This window comes from Triturus cristatus, chromosome 3_2, assembly GCF_964204655.1.
Source record: "Triturus cristatus chromosome 3_2, aTriCri1.1, whole genome shotgun sequence".
Taxonomy (NCBI): domain Eukaryota; kingdom Metazoa; phylum Chordata; class Amphibia; order Caudata; family Salamandridae; genus Triturus; species Triturus cristatus.
In genome coordinates this window covers 679,764,211-679,785,964 of record NC_140584.1, presented here as the reverse complement: position 1 = coordinate 679,785,964, position 21,754 = coordinate 679,764,211, and the positions used below count along the sequence as shown (strand labels likewise).

Below are 21,754 nucleotides of genomic sequence, written 5' to 3'. Positions count from 1 at the left end.
GAAAAGATTTGTCATTTATTGTAAAAATAATGACATAAATCCGCTGGATGCGTCAACTCAAAACATTATCAGTTATTTATTACACTTATACAGATGCAATCTGGCATACAATTCCATCCGTATACATTTAACCGCACTAGCAGCTTACCTTCAGAACAGGCAGCACCTCTCACTGTTCAAAGTGCCTGCCATCAAAGCTTTCCTGGAGGGCCTCAAACGTGTACTTCCCCCCCAGACACCCCCCGTCACCAGTCTGGAACTTAAATGTGGTCCTCACCAGACTCATGGGACCACCTTTTGAACCTCTACACTCCTGTGAGATTCAATTTCTAACATGGAAGGTAGCTTTCCTAGTTGCCATTACTTCGCTGAGAAGAGTTAGTGAACTTCAGGCACTAACCATTCAAGAGCCATTTATAGAAGTTCATGCAAACAGGGTCGTACTACGCACCTACCCTACTTTCATGCCCAAGGTAGTTTCGCAGTTCCATATGAACCAATCCATAGAACTACCAGTGTTTTACCCTAATCCTGAGAATGTAGCAGAGAGAATGCTCCACACACTTGATGTCAAACGAGCTCTCATGTACTATATTGATAGAACACAAGGTTTCAGGAAGACAAAACAACTATTTGTTGCCTTTTCTCCGCAGCACAAAGGCAACCCCATTTCCAAAGCAGGAATAGCTCGGTGGATAGTTAAGTGTATACAAATTTGCTATGAAAAAGCTAAGCGCACGCTAACAATTCCTCCAAGAGCCCACTCCACACGAAAGTTGGGGGCCTCCATGGCTTTCCTGGGAAATATTCCTTTAGAGGAGATATGTAGAACAGCCACATGGTCCACTATACATACCTTTACCAAACACTACTGTGTAGATGTACACTCACGACAGCAAGCAGCTGTAGGACAGGCTGTTCTCAAAACTCTTTTTCAGACTGCTGCAGCTGGCACGGGTAGCCGCCGCTAAATGGAGGGACTGCTATATAATCTATGCACAGATATGAATTCAGCAGTCCACATGCCTCGAACCGAATATGCTACTTACCAGTATGCATCTGTTCTTGGCATGTAGGGCTGCTGACATTCATATCGCCCACCCTCCTCCCCGGCGCCTGTAGCAGCTGTAGCATTCAGTAATTACTAGTTAGCATGGTCATCATTCACTGTATTACACTCCCATCTATCCCACAATGGCGAAAAACAATCTGAGGATGGAGGGGATGCCCATGCGCACTGTAGTCCAGGGGAGGAGCCACCTATCTCGTGATACTTCGAAGACTCTTCCAGGACAACAATGTGCAATCATCCGGACCCAACACTAGGCGGCGATCTATGCACAGATATGAATGTCAGCAGCCCTACATGCCAAGAACAGATGCATACTGGTAAGAAGCATATTCGACGACCTTCACTCACACTGCCATGAGTCCTGACCATGTGCCAGGACCACCTCCGACTCATAGTCTGGCTGCTTTCCCGCGGGTCTCCCTGTAGGAGCAACAGTCTCTATGCAACAAGATCAAATCCGGCTCTCCTTCCGATCCCCTTAAACCTGACCAGTTTATGAGATCGCTACCTGTGCTCTTGTCACCTTTGAGCCAGGTGATTAATAAATCCTTGTCTAGTGCGGTCCTTCCCAGCACTTGGAAGCAAGCCAGGGTGGTTCCTCTGCTCAAGAAACCTTCCCTGGACGCAGCCAAACTGTAAAACTATCGCCTGGTCTCTCTCCTCCCGTGGATCGCCAAGATCACTGAGACCCATATTAGCTCTATCCTTACGAGATTTTTGGAATTTAACAACTGCCTGGACATTTCTCAGAATGGTTTACGCCGAGGCTAAAGCACGGAGTGTGCTCTCCTGGCTGTCATTGAGCATCTTAGGCTTGCTCTAGATGAGGGACGATTTTGGAAAAGGGGGTGGTGATTGACAGAGTTTCTGAATGATGCAGAATACTCTTACCAAGTCAAGAGATCATGGTTTTAATCCATCACCGTTTTTTAGCTCACTGCACCATCCCAGCTCAGAACCTGGCTACATGCAAATTAGTCTGTTCCTGTCCCAGTGCATGATGGGAACAGGGCAAACCAAACTACCAAGCCAATTCTTATACTGGGAAGGAAACAAGCTTCCGGGGACCGGTTTCTGGCATCACAGCCTTCGTCGGCCCGGCTTGCTTGAATCCTGATGGTGCAATGAGCAAGGGACTCACGTCTGAGTAGAGGGACGTACATCGGCTCTGATTCTTTTAGACCTCAGTGCCGCATTTGATACGGTCTCTCATCAGATCCTGTTGCGCAGGCTAGAGGCGGCAGGTGTTGTGGGCTCGGCCTTGGCTTGGTTTGCTTCCTTTCTTTCCAACAGGAACTTCCAGGTTGTGGCCCCTCCGTTCGCCTCCACGCTCCATGCCAACAAACAAGGGGTTCCTTAGGGCTCTGCGTTGAGCCCCACGCTCTTTAATCTTTATGTTCAACCTTTGGTGGTCCTGGCGAGGAGCAGAGGGCTTACTATTATGCTCATGATACACAGCTGGTAGTCGCTCTCTCGGACGACACCACGGGGGCAGCATCAAAGTTTCAGGACGATCTTACGGTTGTCGCCGAGTGGATGGCTGCCAACTGTCTCCAACTGAACTTCAGTAAGTCAGTGGTTTTGCTGGTGGGAAAGGATGAAGAGCTGTGGGGGGGGACGGTGGTGGCCAGCCATACTGTGCTGTGCACCTACCCCTAAGCAGGTGGTGAAAGATCTTGGTGTCTGTGTCGATTCGGCCCTCAGCTTTCAGTCTCAAACCAAGAAAGTTGCAGGGACCTGTTTTGGCATACTTTGGGGGCTCAAACCATTGCTTGGGTTTTTTTACCCGTCCATAAGGCAAATGATTATTCAGGCCTCCATTTTATCAAGACTGGACTATGCCAATGCACTGTATTTAGGGGTAAATAAGACTGAAACCCTGAGACTACAACGAGTTCAAAACACTGCGCCTAGAACCCTTTTGGGTCTCCCTAGAACCTGCCCCACCTCTAGCTGAGTAGAATTTAAGGTCCTTTGCATTTCATTTAAAATTCTGAAATTTTCCTCTCCTGGCATCCTGTCAAATTTGCTTTCACTCTATTCTCCTACGCGCCAACATCGCTCGACAAGACAACATCTGGCGACTGTGCCCTGAATGAGGAGGGCTCGATCGGTCGGGCGCTCTTTCCGTTTACTGGCTGCCAAGCTTTGGAACGCTCTGCCATTGCCCATTCGTGCTATGAACAACTACACTGCCTTTCGTAGGGCCATCATAACTCATCTTTTCCCCTCAATCTCAGTGCCTCCTTCTTGTTACCAGCCCCTATGTTCTGCTTCAGTGATGGGATGCCTCTTTGCTGAGGCAGCTGTGCGCTAGACAAAACATGCTAACATAACACCAGCAGGGTGCGGGCTCGAACCCTGCCTGGTAGGATCAGCAGGCCAAGCACAACACGGCGGAGCTGCAAGGGAAGAGGAGATCTCTGACCGAGGGTCAGGGGTCAAGCTTGCGGTCCCCCGCAGCGGCCGCCATTAAGAAGGGGGGGGGGGTGGGAGGGGCGTGCAGCTGGGAGGCGGTAGTAGGGGCGAGTAGGGGGAGCAGGTTTCTGCGGAGAAAACGAAGACGAACGGAAGACTAGGGTCACAGGCACAGCGAGGGACAGAGAAAATAACCCGCAACAGAAAATTACAACACAGGAAGTTACACCAGAACAAGGAATAAAATATCCGGGGGGAAAAAACAGCAATTCAGGGGAATAAACAGTGGGTAGCGCGCTTTATAAACCCCTGATTGATTGAGTCAGTGAGCATTAGTGCATGACTGGCCAGAGTTGTCTGTAGTCCAATACAGAAGCACGAATGGCAGTTTCCCTGTGGGTGGTTGGCATGGATCTGTGGCTCACCTATAAGGAAAATGCACTTTGCCACAATTGGTTTGCCCCCTCTCAAAGTTTGGGTCTAACTTTGAATTTGAGTGAATTGTCAGAATCTGGAAACTGCGACAATACTCGATATAAGCTGACTCTTGGTGAGTGCTCACTTTTTACTCAACATGCCTTATTAAGAGGTAGATGGGATTCCGAGACTGAGTCTCTGGTTGTTTATCTTCGGGGAGTATTGATTATACCCTAGGGAATGAGGACAACACCTGTGCTGCTGAGCCCTGCTGTAGAAGGAGATAGATGTCTGGAAGCCTTGAGAACCTGCCTTCGCAGAGCGGGAGGCAGACCTCTTGTCATCCCTTGTACTTCTGTGAATACTTAGGGCCATATGTATGAACACATTTTCCCATAGACACAGAATGGGTAAAACCCTTTGATACATCTGGCCCTTAGTCACTAAGCCAGACCAAATCTAGCATCCTCACACTGCTGCACAGCCCTGCTAAAAATATGATGCTCTTGAGAGGTGTGCTCCAGACAGCATCATTGTGATATGCAGCGGGCATGTGAGACTTTCTTACATTGTCCAATAAAATAAAAACATAATAGTTTAGATTATGCTTAGGCATCAAAAAAGATAACTGTGTTGGAGCTTGTCGGACCTTCCACAAGGGTCGAAGATAGACAAGTTCTCCATACCCCTCTCAGTTAGTGACTGGAGTGTTGCAAGTGTTGGGCCATTCCTGATTTTGTCACCCTACCCCATCCCACTTTTTTGTTCTGCACCTAGACTCCTTTTCACATTTTTTCTTTTTTTTAGGTTTTATCCGAGTTCTGTGATTCATATGATTTACTATGCACAAAACCGACAGTGTGGGTTCTGCACTATCTCAACACATGTGGTGCCAGCTGCGAGACCAAAATTGTCGGAGTTTATGCCACAAAAGAGGATGGTACTGATGCAATACATAGCCAGCTGGGAGGAAAGATTCACAGTAAAAGTGTTCACAAGAGGTAAACCTAATCCTTCAACCTGCATTAATGTGCATTAGCGTGTTCCCTATTCTTGATTCATGTGTTACCTCCTCTGTATTTTGCAAGTTTCAACCATGCATGTTATGATTTTTCTTTGGCCCTTTGAATTATCCCGAATGTCTGCTTATCTTTATTTTTAAGGTAGGTTGCAGGCTTCTTGGTTCAAGTTAACATTATTTTTCTTCTTGCAATGCCAGAATTGTTTTTCTCATCTATTTTGCAAAAAACCCTCCCTCTAAGACCACTCTCAAATCATCAGTCACCCCACCACACTCCCTTCTTAAATGTTGTAAACTGCGCACCAACTAGAATGTTGCACATGGTCAACTAAATCTATGACCTGATTAGTATTCTCTCCAAATTAACGTAACTGGCGGCCGGTTTAGACATTTGCTCGCTAATCACCTGCAAAAAATTTGTGAAGTGATACCAATTTGGTATACCATTGATTAAGAAGTATTGGTATTCTGTTGAATATATCATCCCGCTGATTTCTTACCTTGCAAATTCTGCTTTCAGGCTTCAGACTCGTCCAGAAAACATGTTATTCACCAATTAATCTCCAACATTGCCAGGAGGCGCCATGTGGCTGTGCCCTGCTCCTGGACATGTTGTCACGGATGTATGACGATACATCGCAAACTAAAACAACTCATGCCTTTACATTGCAGTTTTTAGTTCGCATGCACCGTCACAACGCAAGTTTTTAGAACGCAAACCATTACTTCGCATTTCCTTTCAAATGCATACAAAATCCCTTTACAACGCACCCAAACCCCCGCATGCTTTTACATCGCATTTTTTTCGAAATAACCCCCAACAATAATACACTAACCTACATAACACACACTCCACTACAGTATCCTACAGTACAAAACAATACACTACCCTAAAGCCTAAATCCCAAACCCTTAATCACTACCCTACAGTATGACCCCTGACATGATCCTAAACCAGTACCTACACTACAACCCCTGACACAACACTAAACCCTAAGCCCTAAACCCTAAAACAGTACCCTACACTACGACCCCCTGAGACTACCCTCAGCCCTAAACCCTAAAACACTACCATACACTACGACCACCTGACACTAACACTCTCTCTCCTCGTGGGTCCTTTCTCCCGGTTCCGGCTCCAGTTCCAGCGTCGTCTGTTCCTCATCTCTGTCCAGGCGCACGTCCATCCTGGAGCCCGTCCATTACATCACATGCGTTTTAAAAGCGCATGCGTTTTAAAAGTGCATGCGATGTAATGGTATGTGTCCTATTGTGTACGCGTCGTAACGTCGCTTGCGTTGTAACGCATGCGACTTAACTGCATGCGTTGTAACAGCCTCGATGTGATGGCGGTTCGCCCATGGGCGTAGGAAGTGTGGGGGACGCGGGGGATATATCCCCCCCAGATTTTGGAGTGGGGGGGACACGGGGGACAAGGGTTGGGGGGACGAGGGGACAAAGGAATTTCCCCTCTCCCTTCTGTTATCGCAGGGCCATTAGCACGCGAAAGCGCTACCTAATGGCCCTGCACTTGACCTGCCTGGAGTCAGAGGCCACCCGCCCTCTGCCTTTTGTTATGCTGCAGGAAGGCTCAGCCGTTCTGGGAAGGGCAGAGAACGGAGAAAAAATAAACGCTGTCTCTTTTCCTTCATGGCAAGGACCGTGTCCACTACTCCTGATCTACCTCTGGCGGCTGCCCTCCTCTCTTTATTCCTCCATCTCTTTCTGTCTCGCTCCTGCTTACGTGCTGATTTCAAGAGGCAGCTCTTAAGGTACTCTCTCTTGCCTCTCCTTTTCTTTATTTGTTCCCCTGTGAAATTGATCCAAAAAAGGCTGAACACTTTGGCTGTAAATGTCCTCATTTTCTGACCGTTTCCTATTGAAGAAAAACCTCGCAATGGAGAGAAAAAATTGTTAAATACCTAAATAAAGCAATACAGAGTGGACAGCAGACAGGCCAGACTGTTATTTACACCCACACACATTAGCGCCACTTTACAGAGTTTGCCAGTGAAAGCGCTACTTTCTTTTTATCTTCTTTCTTTGAACAACATTGTTTTCCCAGGGTGGGTAAGGTCGCCATTCCTAAAGGGACAGCAATACCTGGTTGATGGGTAGAGTGGAAACGTTTAATATGATCGTTTTCAACTTTTTAATTATTTTAGCTTATAAAATGGGGCTCTGTGTTTGGGGATGTGGTCTTTTTTAAACCAAACTGCATACATTTTGAAAGGATATAAGCAATGGACATTGAAAGGGGTCCCTTCCTGGTCCTGTAGCCATGTCTTGAACTTTTCAGGCAAAATCACTTACTGATTTCTGAATAATGAGTTTAAAACCGTTAAGGTAACCATGTTTTTTTCTGATTACAGTTCATATGCTTTGCTTATTCTTGCATTCCCCATGAATGTTTGCTTTTTCCAGGGTGTTATTCATTTTTTTCAGGCAGCATTTTACTGTTGTCTAGTGCATACTTTGAATTTAGTCGCAGCACAATTGAGTTGTGCTGAAGGCAGTGCGAGTTTCTCTCAGTGGGGCAGTATGGTGTTCAGTGTGGGAGAGAATGTGGCACTCTGGCCAGAGCTGCTGAATTTGGAACTGGAGAACCATGTTCAGACCTTCATGACCAGTTCACCATACCACACTCCTGACAGAGTTTATTCCGATGCTACACCTTAGAAGGCCCGATAGACCTTAGAAGCCCAGGTGTCTTAGCACCCGCAGGTGGACCTGTCCACCACAATCCATACTGCAGTTGACTTCCAGTCTTACGGGCAGGCATATGAAGAAGCACATCCTAGATCGACAGTGAATCTGTCACTGAGGTCACAAGACCCTTGAGGCCAGTCCACCTCACCCATTGGTACCTCCATTGGCCTTTTTCCAGCACTAGCAGTGCAACTTGCCAGGGGTTGGCAATGTAGGATTTGCATGCACACCAAACTTAGGGGGGTGATTATAATGGCAGTGGGACCGCCACGTCACCCCGTCGGTGGCGGTCCCACCGCCATTGGTGACTGCATCACAGCCCGCCATATTACAATGGTGGGTGGTTACCTGGCGGTCGGAAAGACCAACCACCACGCACCCGACGGGCCTCTTGAGCCCGCCGGTGTGGTGGAGGGGCTCGTGGTTCCTACAATGCTGGTGGTGCCTACCATGCACCGCAGCAGGGATTACGATGTCCCTTACCCGCCAGCTTATCAATGGCGGTTCACCTGCCATGGAAATGCTGGCGAAAGGGACATTGGGGGCCTGTGGCAGGCCCCTTTACCCCTGGCCCCCAGACATGGGTCCTGGGGGGCATCTATGATGCCCCACAACATATCACAGCACCATGTGGCAGGCACCGATATATTTAACATGTTCCTTTTTTTTTAACTTTGCGGCGGATGATGCAGCCAGCAGCACCTGCTGCAATGTAAAAGATAGGCACTGCGAACACCGTAGTGGCAGTCGCATTGTAATGCCTATCGTGGGGCCTCCACCTTGAAGGCCAGCGGTCCCATTCCCCGATTCGATGGCGGTGGTACTGAAGTCCGCCTGCCATCATAGTCAGCCCCTAAGTTTGCATTTTATGAATATGATTCAGCGGGAAATAAATTGATGTTTGCAATTTAATTGACTTTGGTTGGCCTCTTATATATGAGATTTCCCGGTTGAATGTGCCTTTACATTATACATTTTCGGTTGTATGAATTGATTGCATACTACACTCTCCTACAGGTATTAATTTGAGTGTCATTAGGAGTGTCTGGGACCAATTGTTTTCTTAGGAATCGTTTTCTTTACTAACCTTTGCAAAGGGTCCTAAACTTCACAGCAACACAAGTCACATTTCTTTTAGTAATTTGGGATCCGTTTGAGCTACAAAATAGTTTTGGAGGAAATCGTTAGATTATGCAGCAGATGATGTATTATGTGGCAAATATGATACAGCCATAGTTAAGTGGAAAACATTTTTCCACTTAATTTTGCCCCAACATTGTAGTTGATCAATTTGTAAGTTCCCCAAACCCAAAAGTCGAGTTTGGGCACAATTTGCATTTTAAAAGCAGCCCTATAACACAGGGCTACTTTTAAACTGACCTCAGGCTTCAGCAGTGCACACATGCAAGCGCAGAAAGGGCTGCTGGCCTCTAAACTGCCATGCCTTATTATATTCTAGGACTTAAAAGTAGTTCTAATCCCCCTGCCCTATTATGTACTAGGGCCTTATAGGAGAGGTCATGCCAATCATAGGGGTACCCTAACCCAAAGTGCACCCTAGTGTATGTAGGTGTTTTCACTGTATTTTTAAGTGCCTCTTTCAGAATAGCACTGGCTGTTTAGGCAGAGGCCAGGGTCAGTCAGTCAGTCAGGTACCACCAGTACCAGTCAGCAAAAAGTTGGGGAGTGCCCAGGGCGGGTTTGCAACACTAGAGAAACACAAACTCAGAATGTAAAACATAACACCATGATTGCGGGGTTCTCTTCAATAATCAGAATTGATTTCTATCCTAATGAACCCATTTTCCAACATTAGGATAGGGAAAGACTGGGGAAAAATCATAACGTTCTAATCTATACATTGAAGTTTTTATGCAGCTCACTGTTCAATGTTAGGATTTTAACTTATAAACTTCAAATACCAAAAGAATATCTCAGACAAAAGCAGTAACTCACTGACCTTTTGAATTAAAACTTTCACTAGACAAGCCTTCGATCTCTCTCAAAAAAAGAACATTAATCACCAAAGTTATCTTCACATTTTTATTGTTGCCTGAAAATTGCTGGAGACCAGGAATGCAGCAGCAGGTACTTTTCAAACCATAATGCACTTCCAAACACGACGCCCCCACCCTAAGTCAGCGGCTTTTGTTTGCTTTGTGCATTAAGATGCAAGATTCACATCTATGTTTTTTTAAAACATTTGGTCTCATTACTATATGAATGTAAATAACAATAAAGGATACATGCAAACTGTGACTACATGCCTGCTTTTCTCAATATTTCACTTCGAAAGTATGGAATTGTAATTGTTTAACGGGCGGTGATTTGTATAGGGTCACTGGAAAGTGCACAAGGTTGTCCCTGTCCCCCCCCAGAATTTTAGTGTCTCCTACGCCCCTGGGTTCGCCGTTGTTCACAGAGTATATTAGATGTCAGTTCTTGTTTTTCGGTGCCTCATTGACATGTTCTGAGACTGTCTTGGTGTCTCACTGAAAGGTTCTCTTCATTGCACAGCGATTAGGTCAAATGTCTCTGCAAACGGCCACAGACTTTAAGCCTTTCAGTACGTTCTGCAAGAAGATGTCCTTTTTGGTTCCCCACGATGACTATGTGGTGCCTAGGTCTGCATATATGAAGCAAGGTGTACAACACTTGCACTTCCTTGTACTCGGGAAACAGGAGGCTACGTGTTATTTGGCTAAGGCTTGCAGAGAGACTGCCAAGCGGACATCCTTTACTAAAGGTAAGGCAATTTACAAGGATCATTTTCTTAAGAGATCTTCCTAGAAGAAAATCTCACAAAAAGCACCATAACAAGTCGTCTTTCTTTCGAGGATGTGGTTCAGTTACGGGGCTGTTCGGCTTCTCAATGCGGTTTCCTGATGCCACATTCTTCCTTGTTTGTTTCAACTAGCCCTCTCCCCCATTTCCTCATGCTGATGATGTCCCGAACGGAGCTTCGCTGTCTTTCAGCCAACCCTATTTTTAGCGAGGCTTTCCAGTTGGCGATAATGGATCTCTTACGGACAGTTCTGGAACCTTCTAGGCTATTACTCAAGTGCTGGAATGAGGGTGGTTCATTCTTAGTGGCCTGTCAACGCCATCCCCTCCTGATACCACACCTGCATGGGCGTTAGACCCTAGCATCTATGGTTAAGTCCTAACGAGCTAGGATGCTGCTGTCCCCGTTTGCTCCATCCTTTCTTTGGCACTGATCTAAAAGCCAAATATGGCAGTGTCCACAGAGCCGGCGCCAGTCAAGGTGTTGATAGGTAAAAGTATCATCCAGGAAGCAAAGGAGAAGGTCAAGGTCAACTTCAATGAGGAACTCTTTTTGGATGACCTAAGCACTCAACGGAGCCGCCCCCAGCGCCTTGAAAACCCTTACCAACCCTTATTGAACCCTATTGTGAACACCTACCCAGGGCACAGAGGTTTACTTGTTTGGAGAACATTTTAAGTTCAGATTTATATTCATTGGCTGTGTAGGATAGGGACTATGGCCAGATGGAGGATGACTCGGAGGATGATGACCTCCGGCCATTTTTCAATACTGATACTGGCCTTTGTTTAGTCTTGCAAAACGCAGCGGCCTGGAAACTCACCAGAAGTTGACATTTCCTACACCTCTGGCCATATCTCGGGCAAGATTTCATCTTTTACGACAGTCATTTGGATGGTTGTGAAAGCCTTGAAACTGATTTGACTTTTAGTTGGAAGTAAAATCTAACTGAACTCTTGCAGCCTTTTGCAGAATCGGCAAAGCCTTTGCTCCCGTTTAATGAAGGACTTTTGGATGCTATAATGGCTGCATGGAAGAAACCCGTTTCTGCCTTCAGTCCATAGAAAGACTGCCAGTTACCATCGACCTGCCAGAGCTGACCCCCAGTTATTTGCCTCCCACTTGTCAACATAAAGTCTTGCCGTTCAAACATTGTCATGAAAGCAGATTCCCAGGTCCTCTCCTGCAGCTCTCCCGGACAGGAAATCCAAGAAACTCTATCTTGGGCAGAAAAGCTTTGCTTCTGTCAGTTTGGCTCTCTGGTCTCTAATGCCATCTGCCTTGTAGGCTGATACATCCATGGCTTACGGGAACTGACTAAACTTAGTTACCAGCCTGCCTAACCATATGAAGAAGCCATTCTCCGACCTGGTGAGTGATAGCCTGGTTGTTTAAACAAGATCCTAAAGCGTGGGCTTGATTCTGCAGACAGAATTTCCTGGTGTATGGATACAGCTGTCCTGCTTTGTTGGCAGGCTTCGATGCATTCAAGTGATGTCCAGGCTAAGCTTATGAACGTACCCTTAGATGACAAGCGGTTCATTCAATGAGAAGGAACAGCAGGACCTTTCCACCAACAGTATCTGACGTTGCATAGCTATTTTAGGGCTGTGAAGTCTCGACAAAGGCAGACCTCTCATCCTGTTCAGAAAACTCAACAACTATATAGCTCATTTCAGACACCCCTGCCCTGCGCCTTGAGATCCTAACTGGTAATTAGCCGTGCTCTTTAACAATCCTGATTGATTGATTGATTTCAGGGCGGGGCAGATTCAAGGGGTGTCGCCAGTAGTCACAGATCCAATCACCATCATTCTCCCCAGGCTCTCAGCCGCTTCAAGCACATCTGACTCCTCACCTTCTCATAATGACCCTCCAGTGGAAAGAGGGTCTCCCATGTTGTCACCCTTTCGGAGAAAACTGCATAAGACCGCTATGTCACCCAGCTGACCTCCTTCAGACTACACTTAATCATTTTTGGTCTTCCCCTCCAGGCCACTCCCCTTCCTACAGAGCGTGCTTGCCAGTGCACGCCCCGGTCCTAGAGGCAAAGCCCTTACCTTGCAAATGAGCCCAGAAGAGATTCCTCTGGAGGAAAGAAGCAGAGTATTTACTCCCTACATTTCTTGGCCACCAAGGAGGAGGGAGGTCTGAGGCTTTTCCTGAATCTCCACCTTTTAAATATTTTCATCAGGCAGGACCAAGGTGCTGTCCTTGAGCTCGGTGATTGTATGGTGTCCCAGCACCTTTAGAGCTCCTACTTTCATGTTCCTATTCTTCCTGCAAATAACTGCTACATGAGGTTGTAGGAAAGTACTTCTTTTTGACATGGTCACCCCCCACCTTTTGTCTGGTAAGTGATGCAATTTTGACAGAAGTGCACTGGTTCCAGGTCCCCAGCGCCAGTTTTTTTCCCCCTAAAACTGTACATTTTATCCCCCAATTGGCAATGCTTTTAGCACCCCTGTAAGTCCCTAGTAAATGATACCCCAGGTACCTAAGACATGGGTAGTAAGCAGAGTCCCTAAGAGCCTAAAGGACACCTTGCAGCCTGTTTGAGTCCAATCAGGACTCCAGCAACACTGAGACCGAGCAGCCGTCAAGGGAATTCAGCACTGCAGAGACACACTTCCAGAGGGACTTTGGTTACTGCAAGGGCTCCCATAGGAAAGCATTGCGCCTAAAGATTAATGTAATTGAACATTTTACCTACCCGTGAAAATCAATATTTTTAAAAATACTTACTTGCTTACGGAGTTCATAATATCAACATTTATATAAAAATACCAGTTATTCTTCTAAATTGGTCTCTGATTTATTCTTTTAGTGTGTGTCATTTATTGCCTCTGTAAGTACAAAAAATGCTTATCACTACCCTCTGATAAGCCTAAACTGCTCTCCCACACTACCACAAAAGAGAGCATTTATTGTTATCATTTTTTGCTCTGTAAACCAGTAGGAGTCGCCTTGTCTCTCCACACAGTGTACCTCATTTTGTTGCACTATATAAATCAATAAATCAAGTGTCTTGTATAGCATGAATACTCGCCGTAAGGTTCTCAAGGCTCTGGGGAAGGTGGGGGGTACAGCTGATCCTTCAAAGGCACTGTGGTTCATTCGAAGAATTAGATCCTTCCTGAATTGAGGCAGTGACGGTGATTGCCTGAGGTCTTTGCTGCGAAGTAGGAGAATGATCTTCCTCCCGCTGTGGTTTTGTGGATGTGTGGGATGGTGGCGAGGGCCAGCTGTGCAAAGCGGAGATCTCTGGTGGGTGGTGGAATGCGAGGCGGTGTTTGAGGTACGCAGGTAACCTGTCATGTAGGGCTTTGTAGGCATGTGTGAGGAGGTTGAAGGGGATTCGGTTGTTGACTGGGAGCTAATGGAGGTCTCTCAGGTGGCCAGTGATGTGACTGCAGCGGGGGATGTTGAGGATGAGTCCGGTGGAGGCGTTCTAAATGTTCTGCAGTTTCTTGAGGAGTTTCTGGGTGATGCTGGCGTAGTGTGTTGCCGAAGTAGAGTGTGCTGCTGATGAGTGCGTCGGTGACCGTCTTCTGGACTCGGTGGGGATTCACTTGGAGATCTTTTAGAGCAAGCGTAGTGTGTGGAAGCAGGCTAATGAAACGGCAATCTGGTGATTCATGTTCAGCGAGGAGTCCAGGATGATGAGGTTTTGTGCATGGTCTGTGGGTGTGGGGGGGATTCCAAGTGCTGCGGGCCACCAGGAGTCGTCCCAGCCAGAGGGGGTGGAGCCCAGGGTGAGTAGTTCAGCCTTCTGAGTTAAGCTTGAGGCAGCTGTCCTTTATCTAGGTGGCGACAGCCTTTATCCCGTCATGGAAGTTATTCTTGGCAACTGTGGGTTCATTGGTGAGGGGGAGAATTAGCTGAGTGTCGTCGGCGTAGGAGACTTTGTTGAGTTCATGGTGCGGAGGAGGGTGAAGGTTTGGCGGCAGTGTCGGCAGGAGAACTGGCCATGGGTGGTGTTCGGCTTAGACAGCTGGCAGTTGTTCATTCCGGGGTTCAGTGCGAGGAGGGTAGCTGAGTCGTAGCGGTGGCTGGCTGGAGATCCAGGGTCCCTGGCGCTGGTGGAGGTCGGGTCGCGGACGGGTGCAGACGAGCTTGCCTTTGGCATGCCTTCGGGTCCGGTATATGATGATAATGCGGTGGGTGGGGCTGGTGTGTGGTGGCAGGCAAAGGTGCTGCTGCAGTTTCGTCATTCGGCGATGGCAGGTGGTGTGGCATCCAGTGTTGAGAGCGTAGAGGGTGCAGGCGTGGTAGCGGTGGATGGTCCAGATACCAGGGTCCGTGACACTGGGCATGGTCCAGGCGCTTACGGGCACAGGCAGGCTTGCTGCCATTAATTAGCCAGAGGGGGAGGGCTGGACAGTTGGGAGGCGGGGAAGCAGGAAAGTGGCGCTGATGGGGGGGAAGGGGCACGGCAACGGCCCCCACAACGCTAAGGATGCCTGGCCTTCACCTTGGGGGTGCCCAGGAGTGGACGCCTCACAGGGAAAAGCCAGGATGGGTTCCACAGCGGTATTCGTACAAGCGCCGAGAGGCCTCCGGGTAGTCGTGCGCTATACAAGTATCCATACATTTACATACATTTACATTTTACGGTGGACGAGCAGCGGCGGGGACAAAGCGAGGAAAGGCGCAAAAGTGCCGAAAAAATAGAAATGTGAAAATTAAGGAAAATCGGAGGTCAGAGGGAAAAAAGGCATAAACCTAGGGCAGAGCAGCAGCCGAGCAGAGATGCTCCCCACTGGACCACCAGGTATGAGGCGCAGGCGGGTACCTACGGGTGGAGTAGGACCTCGAACACAGGACCTGGAAGGGTCCGGTAGCAACCGGTACCAGGCGGAGCTGTGCGGTGAGGGAGGCTACTCACTGACAATGTCGGGATATAGCGAGCCAATTTCTTTCAGAGGTTCACAGTGTGGTCCCAACACTATCAGTTTGCCATCCTTCTGTTTAAATTGTCCATAGCCTCTTCGCTGTGGTGGTCAGGAGTCCGTTTATTACCACTTGGACGACTGGCTGGTGAAGACAGAGTCACCGATGCTGGTTCCATCATTAGTGGACCATGACTCTCCTCATCACCAGGACTTTACTATCAACTTTCAGAAGTCTCACCTTGCTCACACACAAGCTGAACTTTATCAGGCCAGTGTTTGACCCAAGTCTTATGAAGGCCTTTCCTCCTCAGAGATTTGTGGATTTTCTTGCGTTGATTCTGATGTGTCCAGCTCAAGCTCAGATCCCCAGCCTGCAGGCCTGTGCTGCCTTGTAGCCTTATCCAACCTATTGCTGTCTCACACTAGCTGTCGGTGAGAGCCCTCTAGTGGTATCTGGGGAGGCAGCAGCAGCAACTCTTAAGGAAGTCTCTCGGATCAGGTGGACATGATCCTGTTGCTTCAGAATCTGCACTGGCAGATAGACCGTTGAATCCTTTTGAAGGGTCATGGATGCCTTCTTGCTGGTCTGGGGTTTTCATCTTTGTAACATGACAGCGTGGGGCCTTTTGTCCATGTCCGAGCAATACCTGCTCACAGATGGAGGAGAGAAACTACTTCAGGGTTCAGATAGCCTGCCATCAGCTGGAGCTCATTGAAGAGGGCACCATCCATATTCCATTAGACTACATACTTCCATCCTGGGAATCTTTGCTCCATCTTTTGCATGTCCTCATTTGCCTCTGGCTGGAAGACCATGAGTGGGAGCTGGATTCTTAAATGACTAAGGCGGTCTTCTCCAGATGGGGGTTTCAATTTGTGGATCTTTTTGCAACGACCTGAAACAGGAACTGTGCTCACTTTTGTGCCATACAATACTCTTGGGGTCATTCCTTTGAGGATGCCTTCAGGTTCAGTTAATCTCAGAGCCTGCTGTACGCATTTGTGCTATAAAGCCATTAATCTGCAGTCCTTAGCTCGGAAAGACATTATGCATGCTTAACCAGATGACCGTGCTCCTAAGTCTTATGATAATGACTTTAGTGCTCCAGAGTTTTACCCTGTTATACTTGTCGTGATGTCTGTAGGACTTTTCTTTGTATCTTGGTCCATTCCATCCTCCCTTTGATTGCTGCTCATGAATTGTCTTCTAAAGGTTAGCAACAGGGTAAACATTTTTTGTAGGTAATGGACTTACACTAAAATGCTGCAAAACTGCCCACCTTGTTATAACAAATATATTTTTAATAACCATCTTTGATTTAAGCTCCTCACACCCAATTGCTCCTTCTAAACGTACGTTTGCCATTGCGGTACTAAATGCATGAATGTCCTTTCTCGTCATCCGTGCCTCTGACAGATCAAAATTTTGCAAAACCAACGCCCTGGTCCTGGTTATTCCTACCCTGCTTTGCATATCCTGTCAATACTCACTTCACGAGGCTGACTACTTGGCAATTCGTGTTCATTTTGCTACCTCAGGCTCATATGCAATCGGCACCCATCTAAAATTACAAAATAATCATTCAAAAAAGCCCTAAACACTTAAACTTAACCACTACCTCCTGATACCCCTTCTTAACGTGTCTCACTTCTGTCCATTCTGTACAATACTCTTCAGACTTTGATAGATACCATTTGTGTTGTCTTTGAGATCTAAACCTTTTGCACTTTCCTTTACTCAGGAATTGAATGTCAGCAAAATTAGTATTTGCAGAGCTGGAAAGGTATCATAACTTTCAACCACTGCTGACCTCTCCTTTCTCAAAATAAAAAACATGCCTCGCAAGCAAAGCTTTGCTACTTCCAGGACTAACAACTTAAGAGATCATTCTCAAGGTAAAGAACAAAAGTAAAGGTGAACAAAGTGGCCAGATACTGCACCATGTATTTCTTGTCCTTCATTTGTTACAGAAATCAGATGTCATTTAATATGCACAACAAGTACTTCACAAATCAGACTGAACAGTGACATAGTAATAATTTATGTGGAAAAAATACCCTCACCCTCTTCCCATCCATTATATTTCACCTGGAACTCCTTCACACCAATTGCAGCACAGTTCTTGACCAGAATCTTATGCTGTCTAAAAGCAACCTCCTATGATGACATTCTGTCTTCAGTCATAACGTTCATGTTCCTTGAAGACTTCACACCCATCTTGGACATCAATACTCCTTTTATCTTCTTCATATTCCTGAAAACTGGTCATAGCTACCTTGGGACAATCAGTGGTTACTCGGCAGTTTCTTGTGTAGGAGGTTGTTATAAGGGTTAGAAACTCTAATACAGCATGACACCGTAAATAACACTTAAAGTCTGCGTTCAGCCAGTGGAGCCTTGAAAGGACAAGCATTTGCAATGCAATAGGTCTCGCATTTGCTGGGTTTGAGCTATTGGCATTGTAAATGACAAGGCCTTTGTTTTGGTTTTTAAACATAAATAAAAGACATTGTCATTTACAATGCTAATAGCTTAAACTCTCGCAAATGCGAAACCTATTGCATTCCAAATGCTTGTTTTAGAGTTGGTGTGAGCCAAAATACTGCTGTCACCCACTGCCAGAGTGATGAGCTCCCATGGGTGGAGGGGTCACTTGAGTGAGTGCCCACAGGAGCAGGTACAACATAAGGATTCAGAAAATGAATCCACAACCCAATGGACACTAGTCAGTGGAGACTTGTGACTGCAGCTTCCATAATTAGCAACGCTTATAGTTTAAAGGTGCTAACATGGAACTCCTCTAGTCTGTAAGTGAGAACCTTGCGCAGGGTCGTTCTGGGGGAGAAAAATAAAAATGGGTTCTGTAAGTGCTATTAGAGACTACATACATTTAGCTTGCTACAGGCAATGTTTGTGGTAATATCGGGGAAATTAACAGTAAAAACCTACCCAACAGCCCATTAAACAGACCCACAAACAACCAAGAAACCGGCCCATACACTGATTGTCAGGCCGGCACTGCTGGGTTGTCCAATAATACTTTAGGCCACTCCAAAACATAAGATCACATGTATGGTCAGCTCGCTTATGCCAAGAGAAAACAGAGTGTAGGGACACGTTTTCTGGAAGGGGCGCTCCCGTTTTTATTAACAACAACCCAGAGCGCTCCTTTGTAATGCATGTTATAATTAGCGTCACGTAGAAGGCTGAAAGGCTGAGACAGCCGCCAGGTTGCACAGAGGAAAATGCAACAACATGAATGAGGCGTGTGTAAGCAGGTGGTGTAAACCGTCCAATCTGATTCACAGTAAAATAAACAAACCCCTTTGAAACCTTGTATTAGTGGCGTTCAAGTGAATCAAGGCACAAAGAGGGATGCAAGACTGAAATATTTACAAACGTGGGTGTATATTTTACTTTTTTGCTTTCACTGTTGCACAAAAACCAAAAGACCATCATTACTCGGTGAAATTGCTCAACTGTCAATGATCAAGAATTGCAACCAAAGTGAACCATGGATTGGGTACGCCTTTCTGTAACAGTTTTATACAGCGCGTGAGCACCGAAAGGTATGGATGCGCTTTACGCAGTAATAACACCAGCGACAAGCAATGTAATTTTAAAGGTGCATTATAGACCATGTGGTGTGCAAAAAGGAGAGTATTATCTCGCACAGACGTCCATTGAAATCCATTGAAATCCATTCACATTTTAAAGAAATAGAATCTTACGTTTAACTAATAAAACCTATTCTTTAAGCAAGTAGACACACGTTCTTTGTTGGGAGACATTTTTTTAAACGGTCAGTAATTTTTTCAAAATTATGTTCCTTGTTGGATGAAGAGCCAGTTAGCAGTTCATTTATTTCAGTTATGCAGCCTTGCTTTTGTTGTGTATGTGTCAGTACTTTTGTGAGGAACGGTCAGTGTGCACATGACACATCATCATTACACCGCCTTGCTGGCACACTATGAAATATCTGTCTAAAAGCGCATGTCACATCCTTTCGCATATTTGTCAGGTCAGTGACATTTTCCCTGGTGTGCACTGAGTGTGTCTGGAGGGTGCTCACAAAAGCATCTCACTTGTATATGAGCAAGGGAGAGAGCCTCCTTTTAGCCGAGAGACTGCTAATTGCACGAGGGGTTAATGCTTTGTCTCTGCTGCGCTGCAGCTTTAATATTTAGCATTTGAATATCACATTGATTTAGTAGGAGGATCTCTCTGTCTGAACCACGCCTTGGCAGTAAACAGATATCTGATCTCAGAGGAACCAAGAACAAGCCCACAGAGCGGCCCGGCTCTACCCCGCCCCCTCCAGCAAAACTTGATCAGTTGTAGGAAGTGCTCAAAACAGTGGTGATTGAAAGCCCGACGCAGTATTAAAACAATGATAACTGAAAGTGGTAACATCTGAGCGGTATCCATGGCACTTTATTTGCAAATGTAAAATGCTCATGATTACAATTGTGTATTTGCGCCTAAAGTAGCATAAACCCAATTAGATAGTGCGACGTCACATAATATATCTCCCAATTGTTTGTAGTCTGTAGTACCTGCAAACAAAGACTGCCTCTTCGAGGCTCATGAATTTTAATGGAAAGTTTTTTCCGGCAGCGGGCTGAAGCCAATTGAGACAGCCTGCTCTGTTTGTGCCGTGCCTGCAGCTGTGGGATTCGAAGAGGTGGAAGAGACTGTGGGCGCCGTGCTGGGGTTTTGTGGCTTTGGGGAGAGGTGGAAGAGGCAGCGGGTGCCATGAGGAAGGAAGCCGTTTTAGGCAACCTGCTCTGTGTGTGCCGTGCCTGCTGGAAAGAGGTGGAAGAGGTTGAAGGCTTTGTGCGGAAATAAAGGTGCGCATGCTGTGTGATAACGCACCGTGCTTATAACTAAAATTAAACACCACACTATAAACAAGCTGTCGCCATTGCGCGAATAACAAAAAAGAGTGCGTACCCACTATTTGAAGGAGACAGTATAACGCCGCAAGTGAACGATCCAGTCCTGTATGGGCGTTCCCAAAAGGAGACCCGGCGGTAACAAGGAGGGACTAAGAAGCCTCATTTTCAATCGGAAGCCAGCATTTTCCATGGACTATGACGCCAGCCAATGAAAAATATGGGAGGGCTTCCACACCACTTCTAAAAAAAATCCCCTAATACAGCATGCCTCGCAAAGCGAGCAGCGCATGTGCTGCAACACTAGGCGAGACCTAAAAATAGGATTTCAATGCTGCACTAGGAAATGCATTCATTTTTTTTTTAACACTTGACATATCAGACTTAACAGTGACAATTTCATCGTAGGGCTTCGCTGTTTAACTCTGGGAATGTACGTTTATGGCTAGGAATCAACGAAAACTAAAACAAGTATCTCTGGGATCATTAGAGTGTAGACAGATGGATGTCATCATTCCTAAAACAACGGCTGAAGCCAGTAAATGGAACCAGATCCCCCACTGGTGCTCTAAAGGCACAGGTCCTTCTGGGTGTATCAGTGGTTTATCCCGACATCCGTGGTATACTGGATCGCTCCCAGATGCCTCATGTTTACTCGTGAAGATTCATGAAAGTGTCAAGGCAGCAACTGACCCAGACATTTCTTGTATGTAATATTGCTTCTTGTATAAAGCAAAATTGAAAAGTGTGGAAAATGAGCGTATATTGAGGGAAAACTGTGAAGATTTATTCTTAGAAATGTTATCTTCTTTTGTCAACAGTTGTGTGGTTTAAGTTTTGTGTCCCCAATGTCATTTACCTATTTGTCTTTCCCTTTCTACACTTAGAGAAGCTGGAAATAATGTTCAGTATATTTGGAGTTATTATTCTCCAGCGGAGTTGAAGAACATGATGGATGCTTTTGATGCCTGGAAAGGAAGAGGTATGGTGCTGAAATTCTTTTTCTCTCGAGTGTGTACTTATTAACCGCTAGTGTAAGGCTTTACCGTAATGTTTGAGTATTTTGTAGTATTAGACAAGCCACTGACAAATAGCTGCAAAGGGTTCTTTATCCACAGTACCTCTCAGCTGCAGGGGTGTCGAATTTAATTAAATATCTACTTGTCCGTGGGGCAGGTTGCTTCATAAATCTACTTGTCCTATAACAAAATACACTTGTCCCTTTGGTGCCATGTAGTGCGGCGACAAATTAAGGCAGGAATCTCATTATATAAGCGCTCTGATATAGCCTCTCTGATTATGACAGGGCTCATACCGTAGTAGTGTTTGAATACTAGCAACTCCCTAATGTTGCCATGTTTCTGCAGATCTACATACTAGGGCTGAAGGTAGTGGTAAGCGATTGTTCCAGGGTTGGAATGCCCTTTTGAGTCTGTGCAAACCTACTAACTCACATGTTTTAAGGAGTTTAAACAACTCTTCTCTAATCTTTTCCCATACTGAGAGATGTTGGACATTTACTCCTGACAATGCAGACTTAA

The 21,754-nt window shown here is 46.2% G+C and overlaps 1 protein-coding gene across 5 annotated transcripts in view; it reads left to right on the top strand.

The window, feature by feature from the left end:
* Positions 1–21,754, top strand: part of KCTD18 (potassium channel tetramerization domain containing 18) — a 290,890-nt gene that overhangs the window by 102,148 nt on the left and 166,988 nt on the right. For all 5 annotated transcript variants that reach the window (XM_085648695.1, XM_085648698.1, XM_085648697.1 and 2 more), the window contains 2 exons: positions 4,715–4,908; positions 21,101–21,195. In XM_085648695.1, coding sequence (XP_085504821.1) covers positions 4,715–4,908; positions 21,101–21,195 — 289 coding nt within the window. The remainder of the gene's footprint in view (positions 1–4,714; positions 4,909–21,100; positions 21,196–21,754) is intronic.